The sequence below is a fragment of the Pseudorasbora parva genome, chromosome 18 (genome assembly GCF_024679245.1).
Source record: "Pseudorasbora parva isolate DD20220531a chromosome 18, ASM2467924v1, whole genome shotgun sequence".
Lineage (NCBI taxonomy): Eukaryota > Metazoa > Chordata > Actinopteri > Cypriniformes > Gobionidae > Pseudorasbora > Pseudorasbora parva.
The window spans coordinates 9,462,635-9,478,685 of record NC_090189.1 but is presented as its reverse complement, the minus strand read 5'-3'; the positions used below and the strand labels follow the sequence as shown (position 1 = coordinate 9,478,685).

At 37.7% G+C, this 16,051-nt stretch overlaps 1 protein-coding gene and 1 long non-coding RNA gene across 2 annotated transcripts; one reads left to right on the top strand and one right to left on the bottom strand.

Moving 5' to 3' along the window:
• Positions 1-4,112: 4,112 nt before the first annotated feature.
• LOC137046802 (uncharacterized) lies at positions 4,113-9,391 on the top strand. The gene is made up of 4 exons (XR_010899079.1): positions 4,113-4,218; positions 5,458-5,507; positions 6,232-6,405; positions 8,239-9,391. It is a non-coding gene; the product is annotated as an uncharacterized lncRNA (long non-coding RNA).
• A 134-nt stretch (positions 9,392-9,525) lies between these two features.
• Positions 9,526-11,764, bottom strand: ch25hl2 (cholesterol 25-hydroxylase like 2). Its single transcript, XM_067424208.1, is given in 2 exon segments — positions 9,526-11,308; positions 11,310-11,764. Coding segments are annotated over 2 exon segments (870 nt in total). The 5' UTR covers positions 11,471-11,764; the 3' UTR covers positions 9,526-10,599.
• Positions 11,765-16,051: the final 4,287 nt, after the last annotated feature.

The window sequence follows — 16,051 nt, the reverse complement described above, 5'->3', positions numbered from 1 at the left end:
GCTTTGGATAAAAGCGTCTGCTAAATGATTAAATGTAAAATGTAAATGCTTGTTTCTACGCACGATTGATAAATGAGGGCCAATGTGATTGGCCTGACTAGAGTTTGGTTTTTCAAGCTCACAAGTCAATAAAGAGTTGCTACACTGTAAAAAAATTATTTAGAAAAAAAGTTACCTGGTTGCCTTAAAATTTTGAGTTCATTGAACTCATAAATTGAACTCAATAATATTAAATATTATTAAAAGATTTTGTAAGCATGGGTAATTGTGTGTTTTATTTCTGATGACGCAGTGAAACACGCCAAATAGTGCTATTTTCATGATTTATCAATTTTTTTATGTGGTTCAGATACAATAATATTTTGAGTTTCTATTTATTAAACAAATTTTCTTCATTGTATCAACTCAATTTTTTTATTTCAATAAACTCAAAGTTTTAAGGCAACCAGGTTACTTCCATTTTTAAGTTAAACCAACAAAAACCAACAACATTTTTTTAAAGTGTAGACATCCTGGATGAAAATTAGATTTGCTGCCGCTAGGGTGTATCTAGAGTTGTATAGTTTTAATTTCTTAAAAACATTTTTAATTTTTTTTTTTTTTTTTTTTTTTTTTTTTTTTATACAGACCGCCTTGTGGTATGTCTTGTATCCAAGACTTTACAACATTATTTCCCTATTTTAACTTTAAATCTTGCAACATGAAATTTATCTCACCATACCTTTTTTACTCTTAGGTTCAAATGGACTTCCATATCTAGCCCCTCAGGTAGCATCAAATCCAGTGAATAGAAGGTTTTATTATTTCACTTATTTACATTTCACTCTGTCTCATGTGACTATTATGTTTGGTCAGATATATGTATAGCCTCCAGGCTAGGCTGTAACCAACCACAGCCTCAAATAAAATGCAAACTCTCTCTCTCTCTCTTTCTCTTTGTCGCTCATTCTTTTTCTCACGCTGTCTCACTCCCCGATGATCCAATTTCACACACGCAGATTCTTGGTTCTTGACTTCACAGCTTCCTGGCCATTTCTAGATGTGTTTGTCTTTTGATGTTGCTATGGATACCGCACTGGTCTTGTCCATGCCATTTAGGGTGCAGTTTTTTTACTGGCATCATTTGAATAATTATTAGACTGTGTGATAGAAGGATGCGTTTGCATGGAAGTGTTTTTCATGGTGTGGGTGAAGGTAAACTCAGTGACACTGTTATGTAGATTTCTATATTATGCAGATTTGTCTGAATTTAACAATGGGCTATAGTTTAAAGCTTTCCCATTTTTGCCTCTAGTTTGAATATAATAATTCAAATAGGTTTAGATTACATATTGGGAAGAAAATGTGAGTTGTTTTGCCAATGTAGAACTCTCCACCACTATATTCAGGTTTGTTGTGTTAGTACAGTGTAAATTTGTGGGATTATTTTCACCCATTTTATCATCAACCAGATGAAAACTATAAATCGAATGAATGACTTAGTTAATTTGTTCAGTCATCTGACACTGTAACCAAATTGATATGGTGTGGTCAGTGTGAGGTGACAATAATACATGCAAAGTTTGGTGTCAATATGGCAAAGCATTGCAGAGATACAGCCTCAGAGTCATTTTGGCATAATGCATTTTGACAAATTTGTTGATGCGGTATACGAAAACAGTTTCATCTATCGACACTAAATCCATAACTTTTTGCCGCCATGGTCTGAAGATGATACAATATGATTTTGGTTAAAATAGGACCAATGGTCTAAGAGGATTTTTAATAAGTATAGGTTTTTAAAGAAAATCAAAATGGCGGACTGGAGGTTTGATTATGACAACTAAGCCCCTTTCACACTGCATGTCGGACCCGCAATATTCCTGGAACATTGCCGGGTGGCTTTCTGTGTGAAAGCAACTACGTCCCGGGATTGATTACCGAATTGAACCTGAGTCGGGGACCTAGTAATATTGCGGTATTCGACCCGGGACGAGCGCTGTGTGAACAAAAGCCGAAACTAATGCCGCAACGTGTACGTAGTTATCGTGCGACTCCTAGAGCTTGTTTTTTCAATAATACAACCCTGCAGTGCCAGAAGAGCTAGTCGGTGTTTTAAGCGCAGAGAGTGTTCGTATACAAAAGAAACTAAAATAAACAAGCAGAAATGTGTGCAAACTGGACACAAGTCGAGACCACGGAGCTCCTTACTATCCGCGCTGAAGCTGAGATCGCTCGCCATTATACGTCACATCAGGATGTCACGTGTCAACTCGACCCGGGACCGTTAAGCGTTGTGTGTGAAAGCGCACATATTACGGTATTTCGCTGGCAGTGTGAATGGACCAAATCTAGCGGCCCGGGAACAAATGCCGGGTCGCATTATCTGTGAATTTGCCGGAATCGCAGTGTGAAAGGGGCTCTAGAGATGGCAAGAATTAATATTCCTATCGATTGATATATATGTATGTTGATATCTATGTTCTCTGCATGACCCAAGTAATCTGTTAATACCAGTTGCCAAATTCAGTCAAAAGTTATTAGCATTTGTGTAAATTGTATTATAACTTTTGACCACAAGGTGGTCCAAAACAGAGATCAAGTTAGAAGCGACCAAACACCTCCACGTTTCCCCTTTAAATACAGTTACACGAATAGTTGAACGATCAAGTATTGTGGCACCAAATAAAATGTGGCGCTTTTCTTAGCAGTTTAAAAAAAGGAGAACTATAATGTATGGCACGATAGCACTTCTGAGAGTACTTCGACTCGGCGCAGTAAAAAGTCCCGGCTGAAACATCCTCCCTCATATCTCTCCCTCTCCCATATTTACAGAAATGAGATTTAATCCGCTTAGAAAAGCACCATGTTATATTTTATGTCTCCATACTAGGTCGTTCAACTATTCGTGTAACTGTATTTAAAGGGGAAACGTGGAGGTGTTTGGTCGCTTCTAACTTTGATCTCTGTTTGGTACCATAGTGAATGAGCTGGGCTTAGTGGGCTAAGCTAAATGCTATCAGATCATCACCGCACGTCAGAGCGATTAGGTGCACGCACTGAGACGAGAGAGGTATGTATCAACTCGTTTTAGTTAAAGGGTTACTTCAGCGATTAGCATATGGCTTTGTATCAGTAGAAACCCTGGAGTATATTCAAATAAATGTGCTTCCCCCTCTCATATCCCCCTTAGACAAGAGATTTACGCATTTTATTTCTGGAAAAATTCCACCCATGACGCAATTTGACGATATTTGCGTCATCTTTGGAATGTTTGGCCAAAGGCTAAAGACTACAGTCAGCAGAGGGAGCTATTTCCGCATGTTTTCAACCCACGTATGGGGGATGGGAGATCTCACTCACAGCTCAGCTCTCAGCTGCAGGCATTCATCAAAACTCAACTTTGCTGAGAGCAATGTAAGTGTTTTAACTTCTCAAATTAATTCCTATGAAAGTTGAGCTTCCAAAGGCATGAACTGAAAACGCGCCAGACTGATCACGCGTTTTTGAATGTATGCCGCGAGTGTGGTCGCGTTTACCTCAGCTCTCATCATGAGAGCTCATCAGCTCATTTATGACGTTAAATGTAATCTGACTCCTGCATGCAGTTAGTGCTATGAGACTCATGCGGCAACTCGAGCATTATATTGAACAGACACGTTCTGTATTTAATTTTAGTGTCTGTTTTCAAACTCAGTCACAGTAATTCAGTAGCAGTGGCTTTGGGAATGGCCTCACAGGGGATTGTAGTCTTTCATCCCCATGAGACAAAAATACATTTTCTGTCTTTTCTCAGACTAGAAAGCACCAAATTCAAAAATAAATTCACATTTCTACTACATTAATGACCCAGTTTAAATACAGATTCATCTTTCCAGCGCTGAAGTGGGAATAACATAGTTTAATATGAAAAAGTGGTATCACTTTAAGGTAAAAAACACAGCTCTTTTAAAAGACTGAAAGATTGTGAACTTTAGACTATGCTGTTAATTAGAGAGCAGCAGTGTTTAAAGCGAGTGAAGTTCCTATTGCATAAGGCTGACAGCACAGAGAGGAAGACGTTACTTCTCTTTCTCTTATCTCTCCCTCCCCCTATCCTCTCTTTCTTTGTCTCTGCACTCCCCCTTTCCACCCTCCCTTGGTCGGGTGTCTGATAACCTGTTATTCAGCTTTACATTCTCCCTGGAAGAACAGATGTGAATAAACCAGGGTGAGAGAAAACAAATCTGTGCTGGACAGGTATGTATCATAACCTGTGACCAAGTGTTGATATCTCGGATCATTTCCATACAGATTTGTATCGGAGAAACAACTGAAATGTGGTTTTATGCAAATATCACAAAAGAGTCTCAACTTCTCTCATTTGGCTGAACACATGCAAGACCGCACGTCGCCACCTGCTGTTTAAGATTCAGGGTCACCTCCAAGCACACAATCACATATTGTTTACAGCTGTGTGTTGGGTGGTTGAATTTCTTAACAGGTGTTTATTTAAAAATAGGACCAGTCTGCAAATGACATTGTGCCTTGTGTAGTATAAACACAGGTACTGGTCAAACCAGTTCTGTTTGAGCATGTTGAAGCAGGTTTGATGTTGCAAGCCATTGAGAGAGTTCCCTCACTCTCTTTCTCCTGATATATATGTTTGAAGATGATTCTTCAGGCTCCCTGAAACCATTATTTCACAGTTTGAGCATGATGAATCTTGGCATTGTTATCCTGAAATATGGCCATGATCTCTCTTCATACATGGTTGTATAAGAAATGAAAAGCTCCACTCCATCAATTATAGGGTTAGATGAACTGTTGCCAAACATGCTGGAAACATAATAATCACTGCGATGCTGATCTAATCATTGACTTACGCATTTGCCTATTTAAATCCAAACAGTGACTTTTTGTTTCCTTTTTTAAAATGAAGAACCTCATGTAAATGTAAATAAAATAACTGTTAGAGTGCGCTTTTTAAACCAACTGTGTATATAAGGTACAATGTAAATGGGCAAATTACCTTAATGAAATAATTTGAAATTTATTGAGGTTAAAATAGTTACAATGCTTTGTACCCAGTTATTTAAAGCTATTTTTTTAAAGCCTTAAAAATAACACTTCTGTTGCTTGAAATAAAATACTTATTAACTGTAAAATAAAAAAAAATAATAATAATAAAAAATAAATAAATAATTATTATTATTATTATTATTATTATTATTATTATTATATTTTTAATTACCAAGGCAAGATTTCTTATTTTCATTTAGTTCAACTTTATATACTAAAATACCTAAAACTGAAATAAAATCAACTATAAAAATGTCAAAAACATACAACATAGTTCCTAAAACTTTAAAATAAAATAGAAACCTAGAAAAAATGTAAGTAAAAACTAATTCAAAATATGAATTCTAAAATAACACTTCTTTGTACTATTTCTCAATTTGATCTTTTATTATGAATGACTGCAGTTCTCTCTCATAGTCAATGGATGGATGAGGATTGAACACAGCGGCATCTACTGTACAGATCTGGTAAGTGCAGCACTTGTTTTTTTTTTCATGTATTCATTGGCTAAGAAAAGAGTACCATGTACTGCGCAGTGTATTCTGTGTACTACCTACTATTTTAAAATGATATGTAAAATATGTGAGATGTTTTTAAAGGGTAGTATGTTTTACTGTTGTCCCATGATCACTGTTGCATGGATAATTCAGCAAGTGTTGTGTGTATTATCCCAGAAATAGTCCTTTTGCATACTTAATCCAGTTTTTGAATTAAAACTACCACTATTGGCAATCAATGAAAAGAGAGAGAGAAAAACCCACATAAATTAATAGTGTGCTCTGCTGTTTGTAGCAAATTTTGATGTAGTAGGTCATCTGGATGTGACATACAAAATATTTGCATACATAACTACTGCAAAAATGTAACATTTTGCATTATACATTAGCCAATCAGATCAATAAACGGTGAACCATGATGATTTATTCTGAGATATAGGCTTTCTTTGTATTTTGATGTCAGTTTGGGTGATCTCATTGTTCAGTACAAATGTAAATGAAAGGTGAAAATGTTTTACAGTAGATCATAGATTTTTCTAATGACCGTGAAGGTGATTTATACCATTATCATTATTTATCACCATTATGTCATTATCACTCAGATGTACACATTTAACCTACTTGTGTGTCTCAGTTTTATCTTATCTCTGCTGCATAACTGCTTGTTTAAAACACAGTCCACATTTTCTCCCAGTTTCCACATTCCTAAAGGACCCCTCTGTTGCAGTGCCAGAGGGGGAGGCGTCCACAACAGTGCCTGATGGGAAATGGTCCAGGGTTTCCTGTGCTGAGCTGCAGATAACAACTTACTGTTTAGAGAGCTCAGCCTGAGGTCTTCAGAGATACTGAGCTGCTGGATGAGAGCCAGGTACTGCTCAGCCTCGCATGCACAAACGCAGCAAAGCTAAGATTTTCATGTTTGTTTGTTTATTTGGCATCCTCCGAGCTAGTTAAAGGTTACAGATAGCACCTCCGCCCCCTTTGCTAAAGGTCTTCCGTGTTATTTCATTACATTGCATTGCATGCTGGTATCTTACTGTGGAAAATATATAATGTAATATTTGAAATTGTTCAGTTCCTGGAGTCATAAGCCAACTTTATCTGAATCTCTCTCTCTCTCTCTCTCTCTCTCTCTCTCTCTCTCTCTCTCTCTCTCTCTCTCTCTCTCTCTCTCTCTCTCTCTCTCTCTCTCTCTCTCTCTCTCTCTCTCTCTCTCTCTCTCTCTCTCAAAGCATGGGGAGCTATTCTCCATGTGCCAGAGGGATCAGTAGGAGGCTAAAAGAGAAGATGATTAATTAGCATTGCCTCTCCGCTTTGGCTGTAGACTGATCTCAGCCCAGATCCTCTGCGGGCTTCTCTTATGTAAAACTGTCGAATAGCGTAGTGTGGCATAGAACCGAACAATGGCAGAAAACACACACGGCATGCTGTGGCGTATGTTCAGGGCGGTTGGACTTCCATATCCTGAAGAGTAAACATTGTTCTTATAGTTCATGAATTTTGTAATCATTTACGTTCCGCCATTGTCGTATCAATCCATAAAAGTGGTCCATATATCTATTTTTGGAAGTCGTCTGATAGCTTTGTATGAGAAACGGACCAAAGTGTAACCCTATGTTACCCTCATGAGTCTGAACCGTTTTGGGGCCCTTTAGAAGTTTTGACATGTTCTGACATTTGTGCTTTTTTCAGCACATTACATTTTCTTTAAAGGTGAACTATGTAGTATTTTTGCAGTAAAATATCCAAAAACCACTAGGCCGGTGTTATATATTTTGTTCAGTTGAGAACCTACAATATCCCAGAAGTTTCCAACTATTTGTAAATTGTGAGAAAATTGCTATTTTAACTAAGGACAGGGACGTTGCAGCATTGCATTTGAGGGAGTCGCCTGTCAATTGCGTCATATCTGCGTTACCCTCGGTTCCGGCTTTTATTTCGCAGGAGCGCTTTACTCTTAGCAGTGTGAACAAGTGAACGCACGGAGTAACGTCATAACATCGTTTTAAACACACTTAAGTGTATCTGATATGATAAACAGAGCTCCATTACCTTAAAAATCATAACCGGAAGAGCGGATCTGTGCAGGCGCCCGGCGAATGTGTCCCGTCCCGTCATAATAAAAGTCCCGGTGTTCGCGAGGCGGGTATTTGTTTAACAATCGCTCCAGCAGCTGTGCTCAGGTCCAGAACACTCGGTCCTGCTCTGCTTTAGGCTACAGTAACGTTATTAACCGCATGCATGAACGTGTTTTCTGCCCGAGTCCTATTTTCCACCGGCTGTGATGAGAAGACCACATCTCCCAAGATGCTGCGCTCACACTTTGCGTCATCAAACTACGCATTTGTTTTGAATAGGCGCCCTCCAGTGGACGGAAAGCTGCATAGTGCACCTTTAATGGCAAAAGTGTAATTACACTCTATTCACCACAAACTGTGCTACTATAATATGTGAGCAACATGTATGTAGCTACATGCTTGTATTTTTGAGAGAAGAATGTTTATGCATGGGTTTTGAAAAAAAAAATTTGAATTAAGTCCTCAAAACACACAATAGATATGCGGCCACGAGACTTTTGACTAATGGGTGTTGTTGCCTAAAGTTTTTGCTTCAAACTGATGTTAGAATCATTGAGCCAGCTAATTCATATAATACAATACATATTGATTTAACTTTTCTAAGACACTTTTTCTTTACACAGGCCATATGCGAAGAGTCGTGAACGATCATGAATATATAGGTATCACACCTGAGAGACAAAAGACCCGCATAATGAGCTGCATAAGGAATGAGCCTAAGGTATGGGACTGAGATGGAGCTATAAGCAATAGGACAAAGGAAATATATTTTGTTGTAGTTTATTTAGAATCCAGTCAACAAACGCACATTACAAAGGCCTATTATATTTTAAATTATCAAAAGATGTGACTACACTGCAAAAAAATGCTCTTCTTATTTGGTATTTGTTTCTTGTTTTCAGTCCAAATATAAAAAAAAATGAAATCAAGATTAATTTACTAGATACGTTAAAAATGACATAAGACATTTGTTCTTGTTTTCTAAAAATCTAAGTTTATTGAATTTTTGTTTAAACAAGCAAAATGATCTGCAATATAATCTGCAAAATAATCTTTTTTCTCTTTGAGACGGAAACAAGAATTCAGTCAGAAACAATATTATTTTTCTTACCCCACTGGCAGCTTTTTTAAAGTAAAAACTCACCTATTTTTTTATTGATGTAATAAATGCATCTTGATTTAAGATTTTTTTTTTTTGAGGTATTTAGACTAAAAAATAGTAAGAAGATATTTTTTCAGTATACTATTGTTAATGTTTTTGAAAGAAGTCTCATGCTAAAAAACAGTAATATTGTGACAACATCTTTGTCCTGTGTCAGCCACCATAGTTTGGAAAGGGAGGGGTGAGCGGTGGACAGTTGCAATTCGCAAACTCACCACCAGATGCCGCTACAACTTACACTGCACCTTTAAGCCTTATGCAGTCCTCAAATGTCCTTTACAACCATTTCTTTTTTTAAACTTTCCATATCATGACTGGTCATGTGACACGTGAGAACCAATGGTGTTCGGGATCACTGACATCTGTCCTGGTGTGATTTGTCAAAAAGCGCCTTTTTACAATCACAAGCGTAAATGAGAATTCTCATTTTAGGGTGAACTGTCCCTTTAAGCCCTATGCAGTACTCAAATGCCATTTATGCCACACTTGGTTTAATAAGTGGTATTTTTGAAATTACATTTATATTTTTGTCTGTTTCTCACATAAATCTGTTGTTTTGCTTCAGAAGACTTTGAATATATTGCACAACTGTCGTTATATGGTGCTTTTTGTATTTTTTAACAGCTTGACAGTGTAAATCAACATCCACTTTCACTGGAAGAGCAGCTAAGACATTCTACCGAACATCTGATTTTGTGTTTCACGAAAGAAAGAATATATATGGAGTTGAAATGACATGTGGGTGAGAACATTGACAAAATTCAAGTTTTTTTTTTTGCACAAACGATCCCTTTAAGCCTTACGCAGTTCTCAAATGTCATTTACAGTCACATTTATAAAAACTTGATTGGTCATGTGACGTACGAGAACCAATAGAGTTGAGCCTTTTTGACGTCCATCCTGGCATGATGCATCAAAAGGTGCCTCTTTTGAAAGCTCGAATGAGATTTGAGAGCTCTGCTGGCTTAAACTTTTATATGTTTCTTTGTCAGCTTTTTAAATCACCATCCACTTTTACTGGAAGAACAGCTCTGATATTTTGCTGAACATCTCTCTTTGTTTTTCATTGAAGAAAGACCATAATATATAGTTGGAATCACATGAGGCCAGTTACATTGATACAACTCTCCTTTTTGGGTAATTTGCACCTTTAAACAAATAGCAAGCTCATATTGTCTGTGCTTTGAGCACTTTTTTATTCATATTAGCAAAGGCAAATCAGCACCAGAGATGATGTAAGCAGTCTTAGCGCTTTCTAGCAATCACTGTTAGCCAACATGCCTGTGTGTTCACACAACGTTACCTCATACACTCCCAACGAATGTAACGGTCAGTCCTTTTTTTAGAGCAATCCAAAGGTTGCAAATGTCTTCAAATTTATATCATCACAGCTGAAGGTATAAACTTAACAAACAACAGCGTTTTATTGACTGAAGTTTAGTGAAAAATACAATAACAAGCATTGGAACACAAGGCATTTTCAACACACGTAATCTCTTTAAAAAGACATTGCGAACATAAGGCCAAAACTACTAACCTGAGATATCCCACATAACCTCCAAAAAATTGGCCAATGCTGAAGTGTTTTTTTTTTTTTTTCATTTTAGAAAAATAGATAGATTTGCAAGAAAAGACACTTTATACATTCAAGAACCGTTGGCAATGTTTAGCTCCGCTTCTCCTCTAGTGGTTTGTTAGTAAGACACTTGATCTGCAGTCCGGGGGAGAAGATGAATAGCGACGGGGAATGTGTGAGACAGGGCGGGACAGATGGAGCGAAGGGAGAGGGATGAGAGCGAGGGTGTGAAAGGGAAAGCGAGCCTCAGGCTTCCTTTTCGTCCTTTTCTCTCTGTGTTTTTGTCTTCACAGGAGCCGGCATGGTCGCCGTGCCCCCCAGCCAGTCCCAGTGAGCGAAGAAAGGCGCAAAGTTGGTGCCCGGCTGCTGATGGTGAGCGTCGTGCCGCAGCGCGCCGCCCCAAAGGCCGAAGGGAACCAGACGGTGCATCGCCCAAGGGAAATCGTACCCGCAGTGGTCCTCGGTGGACACCCAGATGTTGAACAGCATGAACGCCCAGGCGGTGAGACAGTGGCACTGGAGCAGCAGAGGATCCACGGTGGTCCAGAAGCCCACGCTGAAGAGCTCCCAGGCGGACAGGTACTGCGTGACCAGGCTGAAGGTTTGCCGGTACTGGTGATGGAGCGCGTGAAAGGTGCGGTACAGCCAGCCCACGCGGTGATGCAGAAGGTGCCACAAGTAGTACTGGAAGTCAAACACCACCGTGCAGCCCACGATGCCCAGCAGGAAGGCGGCGAGCGTGGGTGCCTCGCGGGGGAGCGGCACGGGTGGCCGCCAGAGCCACTGGGCCACGGCGGCGGGGAAGATGTAGAGCAGATGGTTGTACGTGGTGAGCGCCAAAGTGGATCCGATGTTGGACCAGGTGACGGTGCGGTCCTGGTGGATCTGGTAGCGTCGGATGGAGGGCCAGGTGGGTGCCAGCAGGTCCAGCACGGTGTAGAAAAACACCAGCACAGTACATGAACACAGAGATGACGACGGGAAACAGCGGCGAGCGCAAGCTGCTCTCGTGGTTCTGCTGGAGGTAATCCCACATGGGCTGCAGCACGGAGCGCTCCGACAGAGCCCAGGTTACGTTGCTGACGTCCAGCATGCCGCGCAAACTGCCAGGACTCATGGCCAGCTACGTGTTGTTGATGCAACAGCCGGCGGCCGTTACTCCTGCAGCAGGACGGTGAGGATGCTGGCAGTGTCCGGCGGCGACTTTCTCTTGTTTTGAGTGGTGGATGTGTCTTTTTGTAAATGATCTGATCTGCACCAGACGAGGCAGGCCTTTACGCCTCTAAAATGTGTCCAAGCACCACCTCCTGCATCTGTAGTGTCTCTCTCTCTCTCTCTCTCTCTCTCTCTCTCTCTCTCTCTCTCTCTCTCTCTCTCTCTCTCTCTCTCTCTCTCTCTCGCTCTCTCTCTCCCTCTCCCTGTCTCTTCATTCTCTCTCTCTCTCTCTCTCTCTCTCTCTCTCTCTCTCTCTCTCTCTCTCTCTCTCTCTCTCTCTCTCTCTCCCTGTCTTTCATTCTCTCTCTCTCTCTCTCTCTCTCTCTCTCTCTCTCTCTCTCTCTCTCTCTCTCTCTCTCTCTCTCTCACACACACACACACACACACACACACACACACACACACACACACACACACACACTCTCCCCCCACCACCAAGCTCCCCTTCTCTTGGTATGGTGTGTGTCTGTGTGAATGCTCTTTCATTGGTAGTTCGAGGATGATCCAACATTTGACCAGCCGAACCGTCAAGTCTCTTCACCACTCATTTCTGACTTAGAAATGGAGAGAATAACCAGAGATCTTGTTTGCTTGATATGCATGGACGCAGATTACGGTGGGGAGGGGGTTGGGGACGTGTCCCTCGCACTTTTAATAAAATTTATTTTCGTCCCCTGCACTTTTACTGGGTCTCCCTGATCCTAGTCGACCCGCTCCGAGCGGGATTCGAACCGGGTTCCCGGCGCGGCGGCGGGCAAGTTAACAGGGACGCTAAAAACAGCCTTCTCTAACCTTGGTTGATAACGCGCTTCTTGAGGTCACGGGGAAGTGTATTTACGTATGAACCAATGTGAATACATCAAGATATAAATTCAGAGACAAAAAAATAATCTATGCATGACCTGTCATTTTATACGTATCTAAGTATGAGGAGGGCGCTCTCTCACAGAAACTCCAAAAGTGGATTCGTAGAACGTGACGACAACAATCAGACGATTACGACAATATATAATTTATGAGTGTTTTTCAAGCCATCTCAATGTAGCCTATTTATTGACAATAAAGTATCATATGAATAATGCAGTGCTAACTGACAGCTTTTTTAATGTTTAGTACCTTCTGCTCACCAAGGCTGCATTTATTTAATCAAAAATACAGTTAAAACAGTAATATTGTGAAATATTATTACAACTTAAAACAGCTTTTTTCTATTTGAATATATAGTAGTGTAATTTATTCCTGTGATCAAAGCTGAATTTATCATCATTACTCCAGTCTTCAATGATCTGTCACAAATCATTCTTATATGATGATTTTATAATCAAGAAACATTTATGATTATTATCTCAGTTATTAAAACAGTTGTGCTGCTTAAAAACCATGATACTATTGATATGATTTTATTTTTTAGGATTCTTTGATGATAAAGTTCAATAGACAGCATTTATTCTCATTTATTAAATAAATTATTATCTTTTAATATTACAAATATCACTTGTGATCAGTTTAATGCATGTCTGATCAATAAAAGTATTCATTTCTCTCTCTTTTTTTAAATTTTACCACAAATGTTTAAATGGGTTAAAAAATGAAGCAGCACCATGAGCAGCAAAACTGTTTTCAACACTGTTAATAATCATAAATGTGTGTTGATCATCAGATCCTCATTTGAGAATGATTAGTGAATGATCATGTGACACTGACTAGAGTAATGATGATAAATTCAGCTTTGATCACTGGAATAAATTACACTTTATATATTCACATAGAGAACAGATGATTTACATCAGAATAATATTTCACTGTATTAAGTTTTTTACTACATTTTTAATTAAATAAATTCAGCGTATATATATATATATATATATATATATATATATATATATATATATATATATATATATATATATATATATATATATAGCCCTTTATTTATATAGCCCTTTATTTATATAGCCCTTTATATATAGCCCTTTATATATAATATATAACATTGCGTAAAATATATGGAGACTTAATGAACAATTGCTTATATAAACCAATCATATAATAAAGGAGGAAAAAAAATTATTGATTAGTGTTGTTCAGCAATGTATTTGATATCTTACCGAATTAAAAGCAAGAGATGTGATCAATTATATCGGTCAAACAAATAAAAATTGGTATTACGACATTTCTGTCCCCCTCACCCCTGTTGATATGGATCACGTGTATTGCAAATATTATGAACTACTAACGATCGGGATCAAAATTATTCACTGATGCACTGCAATTTTGTCTCAAACAACGCACAAACATTCATTATCAGAATTGAAATGTCCGTTAATTCTGCTGAATGAGGTGGTGTGAAGTTATTTACAGTACTCAAGAATCACAATTCATGTCATACACTTAAAAGTGCACAGATCATTGACAGTAACAAAGTTTAAGGCTGTAATTTCCTTGTCAGATCATATATATAAATATTGGTACAGGTTTTATGGATATTTGCATCAAATATTAGCAGCTAAAAACACAACAAAAAGGACTGAAACTGAAAACTAAAATGAAATCTAAAAAAATGTCAATGCAAAAATAAATAAAAAATGTAATAGTATATAAATAATAAGATGCATTTATAAAAAAAAAAATGCATCAGAAATTGAATTGTGAGATGTAGAGAGTAATTATTTACTCACATTCTTTCAAACCTGTATGACTTTTTTTTTTTCTTCCTCAGAAAGCAAAATGTGAATTTGATGGGTTGGTCTTTTTATGCTATTGTTGTGAATAAAAAACATCAAAAGGAGTTTTAAAAATCAAAAAGGACCTCAAAAGTATCATAAAACTGGTTCATAACTGAGGGTTAAATGACATCTTTGTGTAAGAAACATAATAAAAAAATCTTATTCCTAGTCTAGCTTTCGCTTGCTTTCACAGAAGTAACAGTGTCTAATTTATTGAATAGTCATTGAAAATATCTGAATCAAAGGATTTGTTCACAAATTAGACTGCATGTGCTAAATTCACTCACAGTTTCTCATCTAAAGCTGTTTTATGACTTCAGGAGGTTAACACTCTTAAAAAGAAACATTATAGGCTCTTTTGTTTTACTAGTTGTACTTTGCATCCTTTTTAAAGCTTCAGTTCCCATTGCATAAAGGGAAAAACACACATTCTTCAATGTTTCTCCATTTATGTTGCACAGTTGATGGTCATACGTTTGAAACATAGGTTGAGCTTTAGGTTAACTATTCCTTTAACCGCTTTAAATTGTGTTTGTGTAACAGACAAATGTTGAAACAGAGCAACTGTCCCCAACATTACAGCAGAATTTTGTTTTTACCACATCATCTCATTTCCTGTTGCACCTTTAAAAACCTTCTATTAATATAAATTAATTAGCACGACATTTACATAACTGACATAACACAACATTTTCATTAATATTCATATATTTGTCTGGCTAGACTTGAGTAGGAAATGCATCTTAAACAACCCATCTCTGTATAAGGACGAGTAGGCTCTCTCTCTCTCTCTCTCTCTCTCTCTCTCTCCTCTCTCTCTCTCTCTCTCTCTCTCTCTCTCTCTCTCTCTCTCTCTCTCTCTCTCTCTCTCTCTCTCTCTCTCATTAATCATAGTTTGTCTGTCAGCCCTTCACTGAGATGAAAAGCCCTTGTTTATATTTTGGTGTTTTTCAGACCAGGAAGTTGCAGTTGGGTGTCACTGTGGTCAAGCATTAATCTTTTTACAGAATAAAGTTGTTTGTTCAAATAGAAAAAAAAGCTGAGAGCAGGACAGGGCAGAGAGCCACTGAGCCGCTCTCTGTGGAGTCAGTAATGATCTGATTCTCACACACACACACAAAATTTAAATTCTTCATGATAGGGGCAACATTGTCCCTTGGTGTGATTTGTTTTCAGGATATATGTATATCTGTGTAAACTAATTACCAGAGGATGTATTAAAAAAATATCACAGAAATTGGTGTTACAAAAAAAAAAAAAAAAAACTGGATATGAATCACTTATGAGTCATTATGCTGTTAGACATGCTTAATTTTTTTATGCTATTAATATGCTGGGTAGTAAATGATTACATGTAATCTGGAGAATGTAATCAGATAAAAAAAAAAGATGTGCTTGTAATGAGATTGTTACAGTTTAAAATAATCATAATCAGACTATAGTACATTTTATTGATTACATAATTGCAGCCTATATTATTTACACAATGGCAGTAAATAATTCATAATTTAGTAATTTAATTATTATTATTATTTTACACTCAATAAGTCGTCTATTTAACCATATGTTTTCGGAAGGAGTTTGTCTTTCAATCATTATTTGATGATTTAATGCTTTTAATGTTGTTGATAAAAATATATCATGATAAAAATATTTTCGTTCTCTTTGTATTTTTATATCAATATGATACAATAGTATCCTATTAAATTCAATGTAATAAAAAAATTAAGGCAAATGTATTCTAAATATATAACCTA